We start from the raw sequence: 20136 nt of genomic DNA on the forward strand, positions 1-20136 counted from the left end.
TAAGGTTTCTTGGTTTTTTTCAACCTCCCCCCAGCAAATAAACAAAAGGACTCTTTTTTTTTGTTGTTTCCACTGAAACTTTCCATGTTGATAAAAAGGATATTTTTAAGTGAAACTATTTTTGCATTAAGCTTTTCTGACCCAGCCCAAACTTTTAGATAATAATGTGCCAGGCTATAAAGGGACTCCCCAAATCCTGGCGTTTGATGAATTAGGAGGAAATCCCACGTTTCCTGCTTAACGTACAAGTGATTTGGGATGGAGTTATACAAGCAAACAGGAAGCTTTCCTAGTGATGACTACCTAGGGGGAAAGCTGCATAGGAGCAGCTCTGAGGTTACTGAAAGCTGGGAAAGCCTCTGGCAGCTCTTGCCCGCTGTTCTGACTCGCTGCGCCTTACTTGTGTGCGTCGTTTGTACGAGCAGAGCCGGCCTCAAGGAAAGCGACTGGAACACAACTATAGTTCGGGGCTTTCTTTTCCCTTCTCCAGCTAGCCTGACCGCTCACAGCTTACAGTCAGTTTTATGCCACGTCTTTACTTGAGAAAGACGAATCTAAATACAATAACCACAACCGATGCTCTGCAAAAATGTTGAAGCAGACCTATCACAAAAACAGTGACGATACTAAATAAATCCTCTCCCCTCACACCGCTGGAGTTTAGGGTCAGCATATCTGCAGATGACCCCATTAAATTAAACACAGGGGAAAAAACGTACATGCAAAAATACGGGGAATTCTGTTGTCTCTTTTTGCTTGACATAAGCTTCTTCATAACCATTTCCTTTTTAACATCATTTCAGATGCTTGCTTACAAATGATGCAAATTAAGTCTTTCTTGGGATACAGTTTGCCTCCCAGAAGACTTAATACCATTTCCTTCAGATCGCCTCTCGGATAATGTTATGATGGAAAGCTCCAGGGGCTCCTGCTCCCAAGATTGGACTCTACCGAGCACACTCAATAAATCACTTAAAACACCACCATCCCTTCAGTCCTTGGAAGCAGTTAGCACTGAACTGTGCCTCTGCACAACATTATTCTGCCGCTGTGTTGACGGAGGTTGTAGCCAACTGGAAAACCGCTGCTCGTCTCTTACTCCTTGCTTTTAATCCTCGACTTACGCTGTTTTATACCTCCAAGTCGAATGTGAAAGCAAAGATAGCTAATGAAAATGCGAGGCGATGTAATTACTGCTTTATTGGCACGGATGCCAAGATCGCTGCCTGCTAAACTTGAATGCCTCCACTGGGTGGCTAACAAGATGTGCACTTCACAAACTAGCACAACCCTCTCCCCACTCCAAAGGGAGGAAAGAGAATGGGAAAGGGAATGCCATTTTTTCCTATAGTGACACATAGACAGTTATATGAAACATATTGCGTAGGCAGAGCACCCACGATTAAATTAACTTTTATTTCAAAGATAGCCTCCAGTGACGTGTTTTCAATGACAAACCAATGATCTGAATGTTTGAGACACACATTGAGTCGAATCCTCTGACTAAATCGCAGCAAACTCTTCTCTACTTTGAGCAATGCCAGTTTACCTAGGAATTCCTCCTTGCAACAGCAATTAAAACATATTTTTCTGATAAGCTGCAAAAGCAACTTCTGTGCCTTTTTCCAAAAAAAGTAAACAAAACTGAGTCCTCAAAAGTCCAATGATTTGAAACCCAGAAACACACCAGAAAGCAACAAACATAGCTATACGCTATGGAACGGGTTACTCCAAACAAGATTACTTAGCTGGTAGCACAAAATAAATGTAGTTTCGCTTTCCAAAGTGCAGCTCTCCTTAGTATTTTACATATACAGAAAACTCTGGTCATATACTGTATGGAAATTCTCAATTATTTGTCCTAGTCAGGCCGGGCTCCTCTTGCCTTCCATGGGAACTGATGTTGCTTTGCATCCTATTCAACTGAACCGGACAGACTGTGCCTCAAAACACCACTCTTCAACTTGCACAAAACTCAAGATATTTACTTGAAAATGTCTAATAAATATAATCCACATTTTCTCCTCTCTTGCTGTGCAGACCAGCTATGGAACTGATTTGCCTGGCCTTGGCACAGAGTTGTATTCCTGTTTTCAGACATGCTGTATTTGGAAAATTAAATTAGGAAAATCTTTTTAATATGGTGAATGCTGTTTCCTGTTTCTGACTTTGGATGTCACACACAAAGCTAGTCCCAAAATATAGTGAATAATCAGGGTTTGAGATCATTACCAAAAAAAAAAAAAGTAAAAAAAAAAAAGTGGTGCGATGAATGATCCATGTAAAATGATGATGTGTAAATACACACAACAATCGTGGAAATGTTTAGATACACTCAGGCATTTTTACTGTACAGAGGAATACATGGCACTGACAGTAATGCTGAAAAGCCATCAGAAGGGGGCTGTATTTGATGTATATACTTTTTTTTTTCATAACTGTTGCAACTGGCTGCTAGAGACTGAAGCCAGAGGAAGAGGAGCCCAGATTCCGGCTCCCGTGTTCCTGGGGAGGAATCCCTCCTCCACGGACAGATCCATCCACTTTGTTTTAATCCTGCCTAAACGGCAGCCACGGAAACGCGCTGGCTGCTTTGCTTTCAGCGAAGCCTACTGCTGTACTACAACACTTCTCAGGGCCAGTACGGGCTACCACATCCAGCCCAAACTCGTCCACAGCACTGAAATCTGCCAGAGCACAGCGCTTTAAAACAATTTAATGTTCCAAGTGGGTTTATCCATTCACAATGAAATACTACTTGGCCCTCGCTTTACTAATACAACTACTATTACATCCGTATGATCACATACAAGTTGTCCACTGATGCATCAAGATAATTAAGTCCTTTCCCCCCCTTTTTTTCAACGAGATGCATTTAAGTATTTAATTAAAAAGAAGTGCATCCCCAAAAGGTTAGTACATTCACATGTTATATTTCACTTTTTCCGCACCAAGCATTTTCAAACTGCTGCTGTTGCTAATACAGGCTATGCTGGGGCAAGACAAATATCTGCACATATGGCTCTTTTACAGTTTTCTTTTTAAATTATCACTTTGATTTAATTAGGTTTGAGGGGTTAAGCATTAAAAAAAATGGACTCTTGCTGTAAAGGATCAACTGAAACAAAAATTCATTAATATGCAGTCCCTTTAACTTTTCTATCCATCTCTTATGCCATCGTTATTAGCCCATAAAGCTGTCTGAACCATGCTTGTCACTACAGATAGATAGCCTGACTCTCCCTCTTGTCCCACCCACCCCTCAAAAAAGTGGGGACCACAGTTTGAGGTCTTCAAATGCTTTTAATGCCTAAAAATAAGAGGGGGGCAAGTAGGAAAGCGCAACGGCTGAAACTTGTTCTCTGCTGATTGAAAAGCTGAAGGAAAAGTTGCTCTAACAGGAGATAACACTGAAATGCCAGGCAGGGGTAAGGCTTGGGTCCAGGGGTGGTTGCTCTTTCTCTCTCAGTTCAGGATGTTTGAATTCTCATTCTGAGGTAGCTTATCACAGAGGTATAAGGAATGCAGCGAACATCAGATCAGAGTTGATTCTGGCTTGATAATCACTCTGACCCCATTCACCCCACTTTGAGAAATAAGGGCTGCCTCTATCATCGTGGCCATTTCCTGTTCTCTCCTGATAACAGCAGAAAAATACTTAGACAGCTTCAGATGAGAAGATAAGCAATGCTAATAAAACAAAAAGTGTATTTAGTTCTGCCGAGAAGCTCACGGGAGGACGCTGAGATGCAGTGATATGAATCTCTCTGCCAGGGAGTGTGGGGGTTGGTCCACCAACTACTCAGTTAATAAATTTATTTTCCACGAGGCAATGGAAAAGCAGAAAGCAGAAGCCCCAGCAATGCTCACGGCCTCCTTAGCCTGCTTCAAAAGATTAAGATGGTTGGGGAACGGAGAAGAGAAGCAAAACAAGAAATAGTACTAGCAGCAAGTACTGGGAAAAATATGTACGCACTCTCCCTTCCCCTCCTCCCCTTTCTAAATCATGTGCTTGCTGTATGAAGACATCACTTTAAGTTTTTTCTCCTTTCCAAGGTATCACAAAGGAATACTGAATTTTTTTGCACAATTAAAATCCAGTCAGCTGGCTCCAGACCCACTAAAAATCAGAAGACCGAGACCAGTTTGGAGTGTAACTTCCACGTGTCCTATTTCTATTGCTCACAAGGGAATGCAACCAAAGAGATTAGAGGGGTGTTTCCATTTCAAAGGAGACAGACTGAATGGAGGATGACTTTGGAAAAAGAGGTTGGATAAGAATCATTTCAGTGTTCATGCATTTTTGGAAATGTATAAATAAAACAGAGGGAAAACTTTGCCCGGTACTATATGATGAGAAAACTTCCTGAAGAGGGCATAGTTAAACTGTTGATTCATTGCCTCACTGAAGCACCACATACACATACATGAAGATCCCCACGGCAAACACCAATCAGAAAATCCCTCAGCTCTGGGAAAGGTGCCAAAACCAGGTCTGCACCCAAATTCTGTGCCTGGTCCTAACAAATGGGAAATAAAAATAAAAGCGTACATGAAAAAACAAGTCCAAGATGAATGACTATATCCCACCCGCATTCCCTGGATTTTCCACTCTGTTATGAAAGTTTATCACACGCCACACAACGGGAAGCATTGCTGAAGAGCTCTCCGTCCCTTTCTGGGTAGGTGAGCACACCTGTGTCCTGTGACAGGTCCCACACACGTGCCGACCTTCGCGGCACGGGGGCCCTGGCTCCTCTCCCCTCATGGCATTTCTGTCCCACAGCGTTGTGTTATGGAGGGTATGTGTGGAAAGGAGAAACCATCTGAAAGCGTGAGCTATGCCCTGTGGCACTGAGACGCGCGCTCTGAAACAGCCGAACGCAGGGGGTCCTCTCTTCCCCGCTCAGGCCATCTGTCATGCGAATTACACAGAGCGGGCAGATTCCTTTCTGCTCCAGGTCCAACTATCTGAGAGGATCTCCCCCCTTCAACACCCCCCATCTACACAGACTGATATATACCCACTGACATATAGGTCTGCATGCACATGGTACTATTAAAACCTTTAAATATATAACATCAAACCTGTCCTATCTCAAACATGAAACCAATCAGCGAAAGGAAACGATGGTATGTAAGACACAGAAGAAACATGACACGATGCATAAAGGATTTTTGTACTCTTGTTCTCTGCTACTCCCTTTTTATGACCAGCTTTCTGATCTTCCTGTGAGATAAACACCTAGTATAGGCAAGCGAACGTGACTCTGAGGATGGAGTATCAATGAGAAATGGATTAGCATCGTTACATGTACAGACATGATGTACAGCGCATCCAGCCCACCAGCAGCAAGCCGACGGCTCCCGAAAGCCTGCCAGGGGCACCGGGAGTCAGAGCAACCAGCACAACTCTCCTGTCAGAAAGGCCATAGAGGAGTGTGCTTTGTAACGGCTGGGTGAGAGCACGGGGTCAGATCTGTGCAGTCGTCTCAAGTGCCTCTCCACAGAGAGGATGGGGGGAAAACCAAGCCTCTCCCACTTGCATTATGCTAACAACTCCAAATCAAAGCTTTGGCACATATTATTATTTCTTCGTGACATATATGGTGGGGAAAAAAAAAAAAACCCACACAAACAACAAAACCGCTTCTAAAATTCCTTTTCTCTTGCTAACCATATAACCAGGATTTCCAAGTGCTTTAATGAACTCGCACATCCTTGCTATGCGCAGCTTTGCCCACATGCAGCAGCAACCTCTCTCTCTCCCCCCCCCGCCAGTGCTGAGGAGGTTGTAGAAAACTATTTCCCAGCAAAAGCCACCCAATTCCACTTTAGGTCTAACTCCTGGGAAGAGAGGAGAAAAGCACCGAGAAAGTTTATCCGGCATCAGCTCGCAGCAGAAAAAGCCTCCTGCTGTGGCTGTCTGCCGGGCGGGTGACACACCGAGCCAGGGCTCTTTGTGATGCTCTCAAGATATTGCTAAACATGCACTGAGAAGCAAGACATTTTCAGTCGGAAAGGGGAATTTATACACGGGCTACAGGGGAAACAGATCTAGATGTACTCCAGAACGCCCGACAAGGGAGAGGAAAAAGAAATAAGCATAAACACAGAAAGAGGGTAACTCCCTTCGGGTGTATCATGTTTTAGGCACGAAGAACGAAGAGCAGGGTACAGGGGGGAAACGAGGGGCTCACGAATGACCATCGCCTGCAGAGCCCCAGGGCACGGCGGTGCCGCTGCAGAGGGACACCCGCCTCGCACCTGCCTTTCCCACGCACCTTGCCAGCCCTCCGGGGCGCACCGGCGCCGCTCCCCCGCCGGCCGGAGGGCTGCCGGCGGGGCTCCTTCAGCCCAAAGCCCCCCTCCGGTCTCGGTGACCCGTTTGAGGACGGAGTGCAGGGAAACGCCTGTCCCGGCCAGGCTCAGCAAAGACAGACCCGACCCAGCGGGGGCGACCGGAGCCCCCAGACCCCGGCGGGGGCCGTGCATGCGGGGGAATGCGCTGCTTTCGCATAGACACACAGAGGAAAAAAAAAAAATAAAATCCCGGCATAGATTTGCATTTTCAGCCCGCACCCGGAGGATGCCCCGGCCCCTCTCCATCCATCCCCCGCCTTACCTTGCGCCGCGGAGCCGGGGCGGCTGGCCCCCAGGACGGCCAGGGCGGGGAGCACCACGGTCTGCAGCAGGTATCCCAGTCCCAGCCCGCAGCGGGCCGCCGTCCCTTCCAGCCCCTTCCCCATGGCCGGGGCTGCGGGGGAGTCGCGCAGAGCCGCGGAGCTTTTCGGTGCCGCCTCTGCCTCCGCCAGCCCCGTCCCACCGCCGAGCGCGGAGGGACGCGGAGGGGCGCGGAGCGGCGCGGAGCCCCCGCGAGGCGCTCAGGCTGCGCGGGGGGCGACGGGGCGAGGGGCACCGCTCGTAGCGGGGGGGCAGGGGCGCTGCATGGCCCCGCGGAGGGGCGCGGAGCGGCGCGGAGCCCGGCAGAGCGCTGCCTTCTTCCCGCGGGCGGCTCGGCGCGGCTGCCTCCACCCCGGGGGTGGGCGGGGGCCGGGGCCGGGGCTGGGGAGAGGGGGCTGCGCCGGCCGCCTGCGATAAAATGCGAGCGGGAGCGAGGAGCAGACCCAGAGGGAAGGGGGCGGGGGAGGCTGGGAGCCACCCGCTGCAGAACCGGCCCCCTTTCGCCTCCCCCGCCCGCGCCCCCTGCGCGCACACCCGTGGGCACACTCGCACGCAGATGCTAGTGCACAGACTTGCACACGTACAAACTCACACTCCCCAGCCCACCCGGGCAGCTAGGAGAAGCCCCGGGAGTCGGGGCCGCGCTGGTCGGACCCTGCTACACCCGTGGCTCTCTCGTCCCCGCACCGTTCCCGTGGGCCTGGCATCCCCCACACCTGCAGGGCTCTGGGGGGCCAGGGCCGTCCTTAGGCAGCCACAAAATGCGGGGAGGGGGGAGCCCCATGCCGGCCAGGGGGCACCCATCTGTTCCCACAAGCACCGGGGTGGGGACAAGGGGAGAGGCAGCACCAGGAGGGATGTTGGGGGACCCTTCCTGTCCCTAGGGAACATCTCTCCATTTGCCCCTCAGGGTCCCTCTCGTAAGGGTGGGGTTGTTCCCATTCAGATCTTACTCTCCCACCCTCCTTACAGCCCCAAAAAGCTCTCCCTTGGCCTCTGCCTTCAATACGCACCCACCAAATCTCACTCAGTGGGATTGCAGCGCCCGTATCTCAGGTTCACTGCTCAATCAGGGCTCGCTTGGGTTTTACTTTCACTTTCTGGGGCTTGTTTTGTTTTGGTTTAAGTTGCTTTTGCAAAGCCCAGGCTGGCTGTCCCCAGCCACGACCAGACCCACCTACCCACATGCCAAGTTTGCCAACGCCAGGTGGCTGCAGCCCCACAGCCCTCCGCACACCACGGCACTCGAGGGAGCATCGCCTTGTCCAGCCCAAGCAGGGCTGCGTGTGAGGCAAGGAACGGTATTTTCCTCTGAGGCGCGGCTGTGATCTTCCCAGACACGCTGGCTTTGCCTTCCGCCCCTGGCAGGGAAACAGGAGCAGCGTTGCTGATGCTGCAGGAGGGTTTCCCAGGGCCCACAGGAGCTGCCTGCCCTCAGGGAGGGTCCATCCCTCCTGCCCCCTGACTTTAGTGCCCTTCCCAGGGAACTACCTAGACTATTCCCCATCTCTGGGTTTGGGGGGAGCAGGGGATTTTTCTCCTCCACAGCAGCTGACAAAGCTGCAGTGCAACAGGAAAGCAACATTTCCTTTTTTTTGTACAGGCACAGAGCAAGAAAAAGGGGCAGATTTTGTTCTGGGTGGCACACCTGGGTACACCTGGAAGGTGCCCCGGGAGGGGTGCATTTCAAGCCCCGTGGGCTGATGTACCCAGTAACTCTAAGCAGTCCTGTCCAACTAGAGCACTCCAGCTCTTCATCTCCTGGTTGTACAGCATCTTTTAAGGGGGCAAGTCCTACCCGCTTCAAACGCTATGGCATAGTTTAGAAAACATTAAGGCTCCACCAAACCTTTGAGGCTGTATAAGTGGTGGAACAGAAACCTTCAACTTGTAGCCACATTCAAAGGAGAATGTGGGTCCTGAAGAAGAGCTTTATTGATTGCATGAGCTCCCCACACTGATCCCTGACCTCATGCTTCCTAGCCTTGTCTCAGGTTGATAGTCAACAGAGCAGTTCCCCGTGTATAATATTTGTTTACCAGTTTTGCCGTAACTCTGTAAGTTGGGAGCATCTCTCAGTTGTTGGGTATTTACTGTTTCCCCTGTGCTAGGGGAAACTTTGCAGAGGCAAGAAGAGAGACCTCTGAAAGACGTCACACGTGGAAGATGTATTCGTTTCAGCACCAGCTGACGGGCACATCTACTGCCACGAGGGATGGGGGAGGGAGGGCTTGCTTCTCCATTAAATGGAGTTAATTTATTTTTGATGTTTTCGGGCTTCCCAGGAGTAATACCTATAGTTCCAGGCTTAGTTTCTAGTTAGCAGCTCAGTGACCTCATTAAATAGGTCCATCCCAATTTCAAGACGACATCCCTGCAGCCCTGCCTGGGGATCCCTGGTGGCTGCCAACCTGTCAGCCTCTCTGCCCCACAGTAGGTGCACGGGGGAGCTGTGACAGAAGTGATGGCACAGGGACCACAAGCTCTCGGCTTGGGGAGAAAGCAAGTCTCTTCCCAGTACCCGAGGTGTGGTGGACTACAGAGGAACAAGGGTACTGGTGTTCAGCAAACACATTTCTACTGGAAGTAGATAGACCTCGACCTTGAGAAGATGGTTCAAGCAACAGTAACAAATAGCTAAATAGGGGTCTTCTCTGGAAAACATGCTTTCAAGTCCTTCTATGCTCCATTATGCATAACAAAGGGCATCCAAGGATGCTTAATGTGCCTGCATCACCCAGCTTCCTCAGAGGTCCTCCATGCACTGACAAACGGCACTTGTGCCTGGGCCATCCTTAATGCCACCGTGCTGGATTTTGCCTATTCAGGAGCCAGTCTGTCCCAAAGGCTCTTCATGTTTGTCCCTATGAGATAAGCAGAATTATTAGCCCAACTTAATAAATTTCAGATTTGACACAGGAGTTAAAGAACTGAGATAATTCAGGGATTTGGGATTAGAAAGTGCAAATTGCCTGGATTTATTCCAAAAGCATTTTTTTCCCCCTGATAGAACCTGGGTGGGGAGGTATTTTCCCAGCTGTTTGAAAAGTTCATGACTTAAAAGTACATGTAATGTAAGTCTATCATCTTTTTGTCACCTTAAATGTCCTTAAAAATCACTGCATACCTTTCCTAAACTCATCAGAGGCAAATATTAATCTCCAGTTTTCATACTTAGACAAAAATATCAAGCATCAAACAGTTTGCATTGGAAAGTGGATTTAGCAGCCTAACAGGTGTCGCCTTAGCTAGCTTTTCAGGTAAGTTCAAGAAATTGCAGTTCTAAATGAGATACCCACAATAAGTGACTATAAAATCTAGGGTAACATTTAAAAGGTTTCTGTGTAACTTGTGGACTTAAGGGTTGGTTTGTTTGTTTGCTTTTCCAAAAGGGCTTTTTAAATGAGAGTTAGGTTCTAAATCAATACCTGAAGTTTTTCACCCCTGCTATCAACTCAGGAATTTCAAGCTCTTGACAGGCAGTTTTTCAAAGCACAGAGCTGGTGAATTTGACTTCAGTGTATTTTATTGCCCAAGTATCTGGAGTCGCAAAATAATCAATTAGAAGGCATATTGGATTTGAAAAGCCCTATCAGGTTTCATAATTAATATTGTGAATGGTAGTATAGGTACCAGGTTTTGCTCTAGATGTTTTCTTAAGATCCTCTAAATTTATAATGATTTATACAAACCTTAATCTAATTACAGAGCTCAAGGGAAATTTATATTTTCTTTTGTTACAGTGGCACAGCTCAGGACCACATTGCAGCAGGCACTGTACGAAAACAAAGACCCACAATCCCCATCACGAAGAGTTGTGAAATTTGATTAATGACTTTGGAGCAGAGCTACTAAGGTTCTCTGCATTACGTGAGACTTGAGCAATGCTGGTTGGAACAAGGAGAGGAATTTCTTCAGTGCATTGATAAGTAGAAGTACAATTTGGTAACACATCCTCGCAGTGAGCATTGCGTTCCTAGGCAGATACTGTCACCACTGGACAACTGGCCTGAGGACTTATTTAGTACACAAACATTAATAAGGGATGCAGATTCAGGCTCCACATCAGGACACTATGTTTGATAGTCAAGATGCTCTCAGCTACTGAGATATACCTAAAGCAGCATGGAATATGTGAGCAAGGGCTATATTTTGCAAGATTCTCTGCTAGCTGTTTGCAATGCTGGGTAGCGCATAGCATGAAAGGTATATCACACACCTGCTTTTGGCTGTGCCATTCCCCCAGGCTCTGCCATGCTGCACGCACTTTACGGCAGAGCCCAGCACAACACAAGCCAAAAAGCAGGTGTGTGGCAAGCCTCTCACTTCACTGACATACGTACCACAAGCTATCCAGTATTGCAGTTTTATCTCACAGTTTAGATAGGCAATTACTTCCTCTGTGGTTGCCTTGTGTGATACTGTGGATCAGCAAATGAAACTACCCTTCTGATACCTTACATTTCAAAAGCAACACAACCTCATTCCCACTAAAAACTGAGCATTTTGTTTTTCACGCTGGGAACGACTGTGGTGGAATTGTGGTCTGAGGAAAATTTCTTTCATAGCTAATCTAATAAAACAACTGATTGTGTTTCAGCTTCCAAAATCACTACTTTGCTTATTTACGGAACCAGATCTTCCAGATTTTCATCCATACTCATGCACTATAGTACTGGGCTAATTTTTCAGTCTCGACACTGTATTAGCAAGACCATAGGTACACGTTACTACCCACAGAAACTGTTTAAACAACGTTTCACCTCATAACAACCATCACTCTGGAACTGTGGTGAATCACCTCGGAGGCCATACGATGTCCTGCTCCTGCATGCCTTTACAGGTCCACATACTCTTGTTTAATAAATTTATGGCAATTAACAACTTTGACATCCTCACTGTTCTTTTGAACAGTCAGGCTCTTCGTAATGTCTGAAGAGGACATTCTTGAACTAAAGAACCATTTCAAGTATTTGTAACTAAAGGTAGGGCCAAATTTTGTCCCTGTATTCACGCTGGATACTGTGTGTATCATCCTGTTGTATGCTACTGCGCATAACATTCTGTTGTAACTTGTGCAAGAGGATGCTGCCGGAGCTGGGGACTCCTATGTCTGGGGAATACAGATTTAAAAAAAAAAAAAAGATCAAAGGTGTTTAAGTCTCACTTTCAGTAGTCAGGGCATCACACTCTTGAATGGCAATGGGACTTAGTCTCCTTGCCCATTTTTTAAATCTGTGTCCTCCAGCTACAGCCAAATAATGCATCCAAAGAGCTTTTGCTTTTACGTGAATTATCTGTAAACAGATCGCAGATTTCTTATTTATTTATTCTCTCTTCACATTTGTTTGGTGAATATTTTCTCTGAACAGCTCCTGAGCTGTAGTGCATTCATGCACAATTCATCACGAGCATCTCAAGTTCAGTATTCAAACTATTTTCCTTATTCCTGTTGCATGATACGCTATCAAAACATTTCCCATGTACAAATATTCGGTAACGCTTTAAAAAAAAAAAAAAGAAAAAGAAAAAGCTTGATCATTTCAGTCTCTGTATTCGTTTGCCTGAAAATTCACCGCAGAAATACAAAAGGTGAGACCTCCTGTCAGTTGATATTTGTTAGGACGCGAAGCGAGCGTTCCCCCGGCTGTTCCTGCGGGCGCCCCCGGTCGCGACAGGCGGCTGAGCGATGGCGATGCCTCCCAGCAGAGGGAGATGTGCTACATCGGCTCGGCCCCGGCTCCGCAGCTCTCCTCTCTCCGAGACCGGTCATGAATGGTTTAGGAATACGTCAGAGTCCCATGGCTTCTCATTATCTAAGCATTTTATCTGGGAACAAACCTCTCTTAGGTCCGGCCCCGTTAACTACATCATCCTACAACGGGTTTCCTTGGGCTCGGGCTTGAGCTGAGCTAAAGGATGTGAATAACTTGAAAAATATCTCAGTCTGTTGCACAACACAGTTATACTCCTCTCTCGCTCTCCACTCTTTTTTATGTTGGTAGCATTGTAACTAGACATCTGTCTTTGAATTATCAGTGTGACTGACGGATGTCACTCTCTATCCCGGGATTATCCCCATCGGTTTCCACTTAAGTGTTATTGTTTTATTTACCAAGTATTAACCTCTGATTGTCCAGTTCAAGGTGGGCTTCCCGCAAATCTCTTTTACTGGTGTCCCAAGAATCCTCTCCCCGATGTCTCAATATTCCCACACTGCCCACCTCTGCCTTTGTGTTTTCCCCCGCCTTACACAGGGGGAGATCTTTGGGATCTTTGTTTCAAATTCTCCCTGTAGGTGTGTACACTAGGTTGTTCTTACTCTATTTATTATTTTATGGATTCTTTTGCCTGATACACTTTGCATAAAGTGACATTAGAAAGAATTATAATTACAGTACTTATTAAACCACTTCTTAAGGGAGGAAACTGATAGCACGCAGAAAGAAATATAAAGAAAGCATAAAGAAACTTTCTGGCAAAAGATGTTTACGAAGATGCAGGTTCTACGAAGAAACACATATTCTGAGAAATTTAATCGTTAACATGGTATTTTGGTGCTCTACAATAAGATCAAACTTACACACAGACCTGTAATAAAATTCATTTGCCATCTCCTAGACAAAAATTGGCGTATTTTTAATTGCTACGGATTTTCTTTATAATTCAATACATTTGCAGTTTCATGCATGAGGTATTTTGTGAAAACAGATCACATTAAGCAAACTATAGGAGTCTGAGTATCTGGCAATGCCCCGAGCCTTCCCATTTTTATCTACTTTGTGAGATAAAGCAGCTATGACAAGAACAGCCAGCCTCACGTGAGTAGTTTGGGGTTGGGTTTTGTTTTCCTTTTTCATTTTGAAACTTGACAAACTACTCCGTTGTACGGTGGGTTCTAAAATGCAACTCTCCCTACTAGCCACCTTCCTAGAATGAATTTACTCCCATGAACATACAGCCGGATTATCTTTTTTACCCCACAGAAAGTAGCGTTCACAGCAAAACCCTCAAATTCCTGAGCAGTGTGTGACAGGAGGAGGGAATCTGTTGTAGGTGTCTGTAATGGGAAGCCTGGCTGTGTGTTTTCAGTCCTTTTTCTCCCGGCCTCTTGGTGGCAGGGCAATTAGAGCTCAAATGTACAGGGAAAAGATATCCCAGTACAGTAATCAAAGCAAACAGTATATAGATTTTGATTGCTCCAACAAGAATGAAGTCTTTGTTAACTGAAGTAGCTGTATTGATTCGAATGAGGAAATGTATTTATTCTGTTTTGTGAAGTGCTCCAAGCTGTGTGTGTATTTAATGCTTATGAATTCAGAGATGAAGGAGTAGAAAAGTTCTGTGTAAAACCATAGAAGAGAAACTATAATTTCCAGAACATTTATTCTAACATTCTTTTCATAAAGGCAGTTATAATACTTGTAGTTATCATTATCATCTTATAATAGACTTAACGTTTCACAAACAGCATGATTTAAGTCAAATAATTAACACCATTCCTGGCTGTTCAGCAATAATTTGTTTGTTTTCATAGAAAAACTTGGTTTCATCTATCTATACAGAGGCTGAAATATGATGGAATAACAAAAATGTTCAGCCCCACAGCTGAAGATGAAAAGTTTATGAAAACAAAAATCACCCGTGACGACAACATGTGATCCTGTTTTAAGTCTGACCTTTAGCTCCTTAAAGCACATGTTATTCAATGCTAGAAAGTAACTTAGGTGGTTTGTGTTACTACAGTAATTTAAATCTACAGCCTTAAGATTTCTTTGTCTGAGGACGTTATTAGGAATTCAGCTGTACATTTCCTTATGTGCAACACAGATAATATCAAGCAAAACTTGAAAAATAAAGAGAAGATTCCCCTTACTTCTGAAGTCTAATCATGACCACATGCGTTTGTCGTAAGGCACTGAAAAAAAAACCAACCAGGTTTAAGTTTTGTCCCAAGTAGATGTAGTTATTCTGGGTCTGCTCTTATTTCAGATGAAGTTCCACAGAGATTTATGGAAACCACTCAGGCCCTTTGGGAATAAGTCCTCAATGTGAAAAACTTTGTGCCCTTTCACGTATAGGACTCTCTCTACCATAAAGATAACAGTGAGAGCGTTATTTTGACTGGAGAGGATTGCAGGCTATCTGCAGCTATTTAGTTTATTACTGCTTTAATTCCAGACCTAAGATTTTATTCATTGTTTCTCTTTTGAGTAAGATTTTGAAAGGTACTATCAAATAAATGGACCCTTGGCTGTGGCCCCACACAATGCTTTCTGTTATTAGATGTCTCAGTTGATCTGTGTTCGAGGATGATTAAAGCATCTTGCACTGAGTTTCTTAGCTCTTTTCATTCCATGTGCATTCCTAAATTAGTTGATGGTAATCTATTAATAAAAACTTAATATTCTACATTATCCTCTATAAAATGTTGCAAGTTTTTTCCTCTTTTTCTGAACTAGAACTGTTCACAGACTCACTTCAAGAGTCTGATAAGATACAGATTACAATACTGGCTTGATTATGGCCAAGACTTTTGCTTATAACATGAACTCTGAGATGAAAAGGGATACCTTACCTTCATAACTAAAATATCATTACTTCATCTCTAGGTTATTAAAAGCAGTTCTGAAGTGTGGAACAAGAACTTACCACCGAAAAACTTGATATAGCAAAGTCCAGTTTCTTGGACCCAGCAAAGGAGTACCAGTGATCATGCTATCGTCAAGAAAAAGAGCAATTGCTTACACCCCTAAAAGCTCCTCCTTCTCCAGACCACAGGAGGTCAAAAAAGGAAGAACACGATTTTGACAACAAGGCTAGACCATAAGAGACCTGCCTGGGGACTCATCGATTTCTCTGGAATTAAATCGTTCCAAGTAGCAACAATGCCAGCTCATTTAACAATCCCTTTGAAAAGCAAGTTTTAATGATCAATTGATCAAGATAGAAGGCATAGGATGGAAGAGAGGAGACACAGGAGGGGGACGAGATGGCACATTACCTGATAGTCTCAAAATTCACAGGGAATGGTAGTAAGTTTGTTAATGGAGAGCTCTTGATGCTTTCTGTTTGCTCTACATGCTCTCAAACATGTTCTGGATGAGGAAGGCATAAATTGGAACTGAGCAAGAGTAGCATTTTGGAGGCTGCTAGCTGACTTTTTATCCTTTGAATTTTTAATTGATAAGGAAGATTTGGTTACTTTAGAAGAAAAATGAAGAACTGATCAGAGTTTACAAGGATGAGCACGTGGGAGGACTGCAGGGGATGGAACACTGTAAAAGTAGCGGGACATTATATATAAGCAGCAAGATCCTCTTTCTTAGAAGAATCAGATAAACAATATTATCATAACTAGGACAAGATTCACAGTTACAAGTCAAGAAAAGATTTCATGATTCTTATTCCTCTTCACACCTCTAACATCTCAGGGATTGTCAAAATCCCTCCAGGAGCACAGTACAATGTAGCTCACCCCATCTTTAGCCAGTTTTCCCCCTTTTTCCCATCCCTCCCCCCCCCCCAAGAATTTATTTTACACTTAAATTTACTTCTACTGCACACATGCTTTCCATCTTTCTCTGCAAGGAAAATCATTCTCACAGTGATGCAGCTTGCACTACGGCCCTGTTCTGCTTTATCCTCCCCGAAGGGAAGGCCATCAGCTGTGTGTAGCAGCCAGGGTCATTGTCATGGCAGGCAGAGAATTCAAAGACCTTGGAGGTCTCAGCTCTGAGGGGTGTTCAGACATGTCTTAACAGCATAGCCTTTGGCGACTGGCCTCAGCAGTTACTCATCGTCCTTTCCCCAGTGATGCCAGGACAGCAGCGGTTTGCACAGCACTACGTGCTGTCAGCTGGACTGCCTTTGAGTGTAAGTGGAAGGAAACTTTGTAACTTTATCCATCTAGGCAGATCTTTGTGCCTGGTGGAGCTCCAAAAAGAGTGCAGAGAGTGCAAAGGAACCACTGTGCAGTCTTACCCCATTTCTGCATGGGTCCAGACCTTTTGTTGCCCTTTTAAGGGCATTCTTCTGCCCTAGGAGTACCATGTGTCCTTAATGTTTACCAGAGAATTAAGATCTCTAGTGACAGCGATCACAGGATCAAGAGGCAAGTCTACATTCAGTACCATGTTTATCCTCCTAGCTGGTTTTCCCAGAATTAGTACACATATCAACAATTCCATAACGTATGAGTAAGATCTGTTTATTCCTTACCACAGCTCCAGCATTAATCATTTGTGCTTCTCCAAACCACCAGTAAAACTCTGTGCTGTAGAAGAGCACTAAACAATGTGTAGTGTCTTGGAGTAGGATCAGGCCCAGACCTAGTCTGGACTTAGCAATACAATTTTTCACAGGGACATCACACTGCAGTACAGCTCTCTGCCCCCAAATAAAGGAGTTTTTCAGTTTATCGTTCAGCTGATTAGGGAAAGGACTAATAGATCTGTTTAGTCACATGCCTTGCTTTTGACCGGTAATTTTGGAGAAAAGATTAGAGACATCCAAATGTAACCTTATAAACAATTTTGAGAACAGCCGATCATTTATATGGTTCTTTGTATTCAAATTATAGACAAAAAATTATAAGCTGAGAAGACCCCTAACGTTTTACAGTGCTGTAGAAAGCTGCAAGGCTAAAGCTAATGGCGTTTGCTTGGGTATCGGGTTGGTGTCGCGCTTATTCTCTGCTGATGAGTGGCATGATTAAGAAACCTGTGCCAGTCTGGGGATTTATGATAGGAGGAAAAAGACATTTTTATATCACTGCATCTAGTTGATTCATTTGGAAGCACTGATAAATAGACACAGCTGGTGGTGGAACTAGAAGCTGAGCTGCCCTTTTTTCCTGTCTCCTATTAAGTATTAATATAAGGTGAAGGTTATTGGTATTGAGAGGCATAAACTGAAAGCAACTGGAAGAGAAAATAACAAAGAGGAGAACTAATATTTGTCTAGAGTCACCTAAAATCCATGAAAACATGAAACAAATCTTCCATGCTTTGTCTGTTACTGGTTTCCCGAGAACTTAATCAGATATCTCCTAGTGAACTAACTCCTTCCACAGCTACTAAAGGTTGTGTGTGCATTAGCAGATTGGCCGTGCAACTACATAGTCATTGCTGCAAATCACTGCGGGTGTGTGCGTTTCTTGAAACTCAGGGCCACGATACTCAGTATGGTTTTCACCTCTCACTACAATAGTTTTCATCTGGACCACCTAACTGCCTGTGGTTTTTAATTCAGCTGGTCTGCAAATAGAGGATGCTATTTTCCCCACGTACAATATTTATGTCCTTCCACATTTAAACCCCAATAGAATTCATGCCAAAGGTGAACATTAAACCAAAGAACGATTCCTTTAATTACATCTGCTACTGACACAAATATTCTGTATAATTGGAGTCTCCTGCTAGTACTCTTATGAACTACCGTATACCTCTGGCAGGAAAATAAGCATTCGCAAGTTTAAGGAATTCCATATGCATTTTATTGATGGTAATTCTGTTAGTTGCGCACTCTGAGGCTGCTGCTGGAATGAGGACTGTTTTGGCTGACGGATTCTGTACCCAGAGCGTACATTCAAGAGGAATTCACTAGGGAACTGAAAAACGAGCCATTACCCTTGTATAGACATTGGGAGGAAAAAACCCACCAAAACAAACCCAAAACTTAATACGACAATATTTATCAGGCATGGTTCAGCCTGGGTGGTGGGGTTTCTAGAAAGCTTGCTGAAATGTTTGTAGGCCAGTCCAACAATAGAAAAGTTTAGTGTAAGTACCTAAAATATATGTAGATGGCTTACAATCTTTCCTCAGACATTTCTAAAGATATGCGCTCCACCTGGCTTATCTTTCTTTGTCTGTCCCCCTGACATACACAGTCCTCAGCATAATCTCAGAGTTTTTTTCAGGAGGGTGGGGTGAGAACCGGTTGTCATTCTTGGTTACTTGTGGAGACATTTGCTCTCTTGCCCTAACTCGTCTGCCTGCAGGCAGGCAGGCGGCTAGGAGCTCCTTGGCCAGCGTAAGTACTTGCAGTCAGTAACCACAACCACGTCTCACTCTCAGCATGAAGGAAATGCGTTGCCTACCAATACTGCTTTTCCCTAACTCTTCACAACTCCCTTCCAGCCTTTTTGCAGACTCTTTGGGAGCTGCAACAGACTGAGAAACACTGACTTAGAGGACGGCTGGTAGCCTGTTCAACCTCTCTGCAGAAACCAGTACAAATTGATGGCAAAGGAAACTACCCAGTTCTGAAAATCCCAGCACGCATGAAATGTCCTGGCAATTTATTTCTGTATAGATTATGGAGTAAGATCTGATGAATCCATATGAAATATCTCTGGGGGAAGTCTTATTTCCACTAGAGAAGAGCCCACACAGAAATGCTTGCCACAGTTTCTACCAAAATTTCATGAGGTCCCTTGAGAGAAAGAGAATGGACAGAAGTACTTGTCATTAGATGTAAAGTGCCAAGAGGCACAATGCAAAGAGGATTAACAGTGTCAAGAGTTTGGGAACTTGAGGATGAACATTTTTAGTCTAAAGCCACTAGGTTTTGTGCTTCTGGATTCTTCAGGTCATGCTTGGTCTGGGTGTATCTTAACTAGACATTCAATGGAACTCATTTATCCCTTAGAAATCATAGAAAGAAAGGTTGGAAGTTGATCTCCCTGCCTTGAGGAGGGGTAAATTAGCCTATGTCTCAAGCACACTGTTAGGAATGACAATTAAAATCTAATTCTAATTAGCAACACTGGATGCTACTCTAAATAAACAATGATGCGCAGATTCGTTGTGCAAATTCTCAGTTGCAGAAGTAGGCAACTAGTAGACAATGTGTGAGTTAATCACCTCTGCAACAGCAAACGGACTGGCTTGTAAATACACAAAACACACACTTGAGATTTCTTTTGCAAGACGAATTACTGTGAGAGCAGACATTAAGGCTGATGCTGAGGCCAGGGTAGCCTCTTTAGGCTTTAGTTAGTGTCTGATTCAATTTCTGGTTAATTAGGGCTGAGAAGTTGGAAAGTTTGCAGGTCTGTTGCAAATTCTTTACCTGCTCTGAGTAGGTAAATGAGAAACTCCAGGCTGTCAGTTTTCTATCTCTAATAATCATCCAATAAAAATTAGAGAGAGGCAGAAAGTCTCCAGCTGCCAGCTTGGACTCATTACTGCTGGTCATGTCATCTGGAGAGCCAAAAGAAGCGAATATCCAGGAATTCTAAGCATTAAAGCTAAATTGTCTTTTGTTTAACCATTATTACCGAAAACATCAGGAAATCTGCAAGCCGTGTTCCACATAAGGCAAATATAGGGCGCTGCATTTGCTCCTCTTGATTTATGACCACAGTCCTAATGCATACTTTCATTAATTTCAGTAGCACCAGCTCCTGATCCTGCATATATCCCACCCCACAATAACTTCAGAAAT

General features: G+C 44.8%; 1 protein-coding gene across 3 annotated transcripts in view; it reads right to left on the reverse strand.

Moving 5' to 3' along the window:
* The window catches only part of UNC5C (unc-5 netrin receptor C), a 262479-nt gene extending 255406 nt beyond the window's left edge, over positions 1-7073 (reverse strand). For 2 of the 3 annotated variants that reach the window (XM_054824508.1, XM_054824507.1), the window contains exon 1: positions 6626-7073. In XM_054824508.1, the coding sequence (XP_054680483.1) occupies positions 6626-6749 (124 nt within the window). In that variant the 5' untranslated portion in view covers positions 6750-7073. The remainder of the gene's footprint in view (positions 1-6625) is intronic. The other variant, XM_054824509.1, reaches the window with a different exon arrangement.
* Between the last annotated feature and the right edge of the window lie 13063 nt (positions 7074-20136).

The sequence above is a fragment of the Grus americana genome, chromosome 4 (genome assembly GCF_028858705.1).
Source record: "Grus americana isolate bGruAme1 chromosome 4, bGruAme1.mat, whole genome shotgun sequence".
Classification (NCBI taxonomy): domain Eukaryota; kingdom Metazoa; phylum Chordata; class Aves; order Gruiformes; family Gruidae; genus Grus; species Grus americana.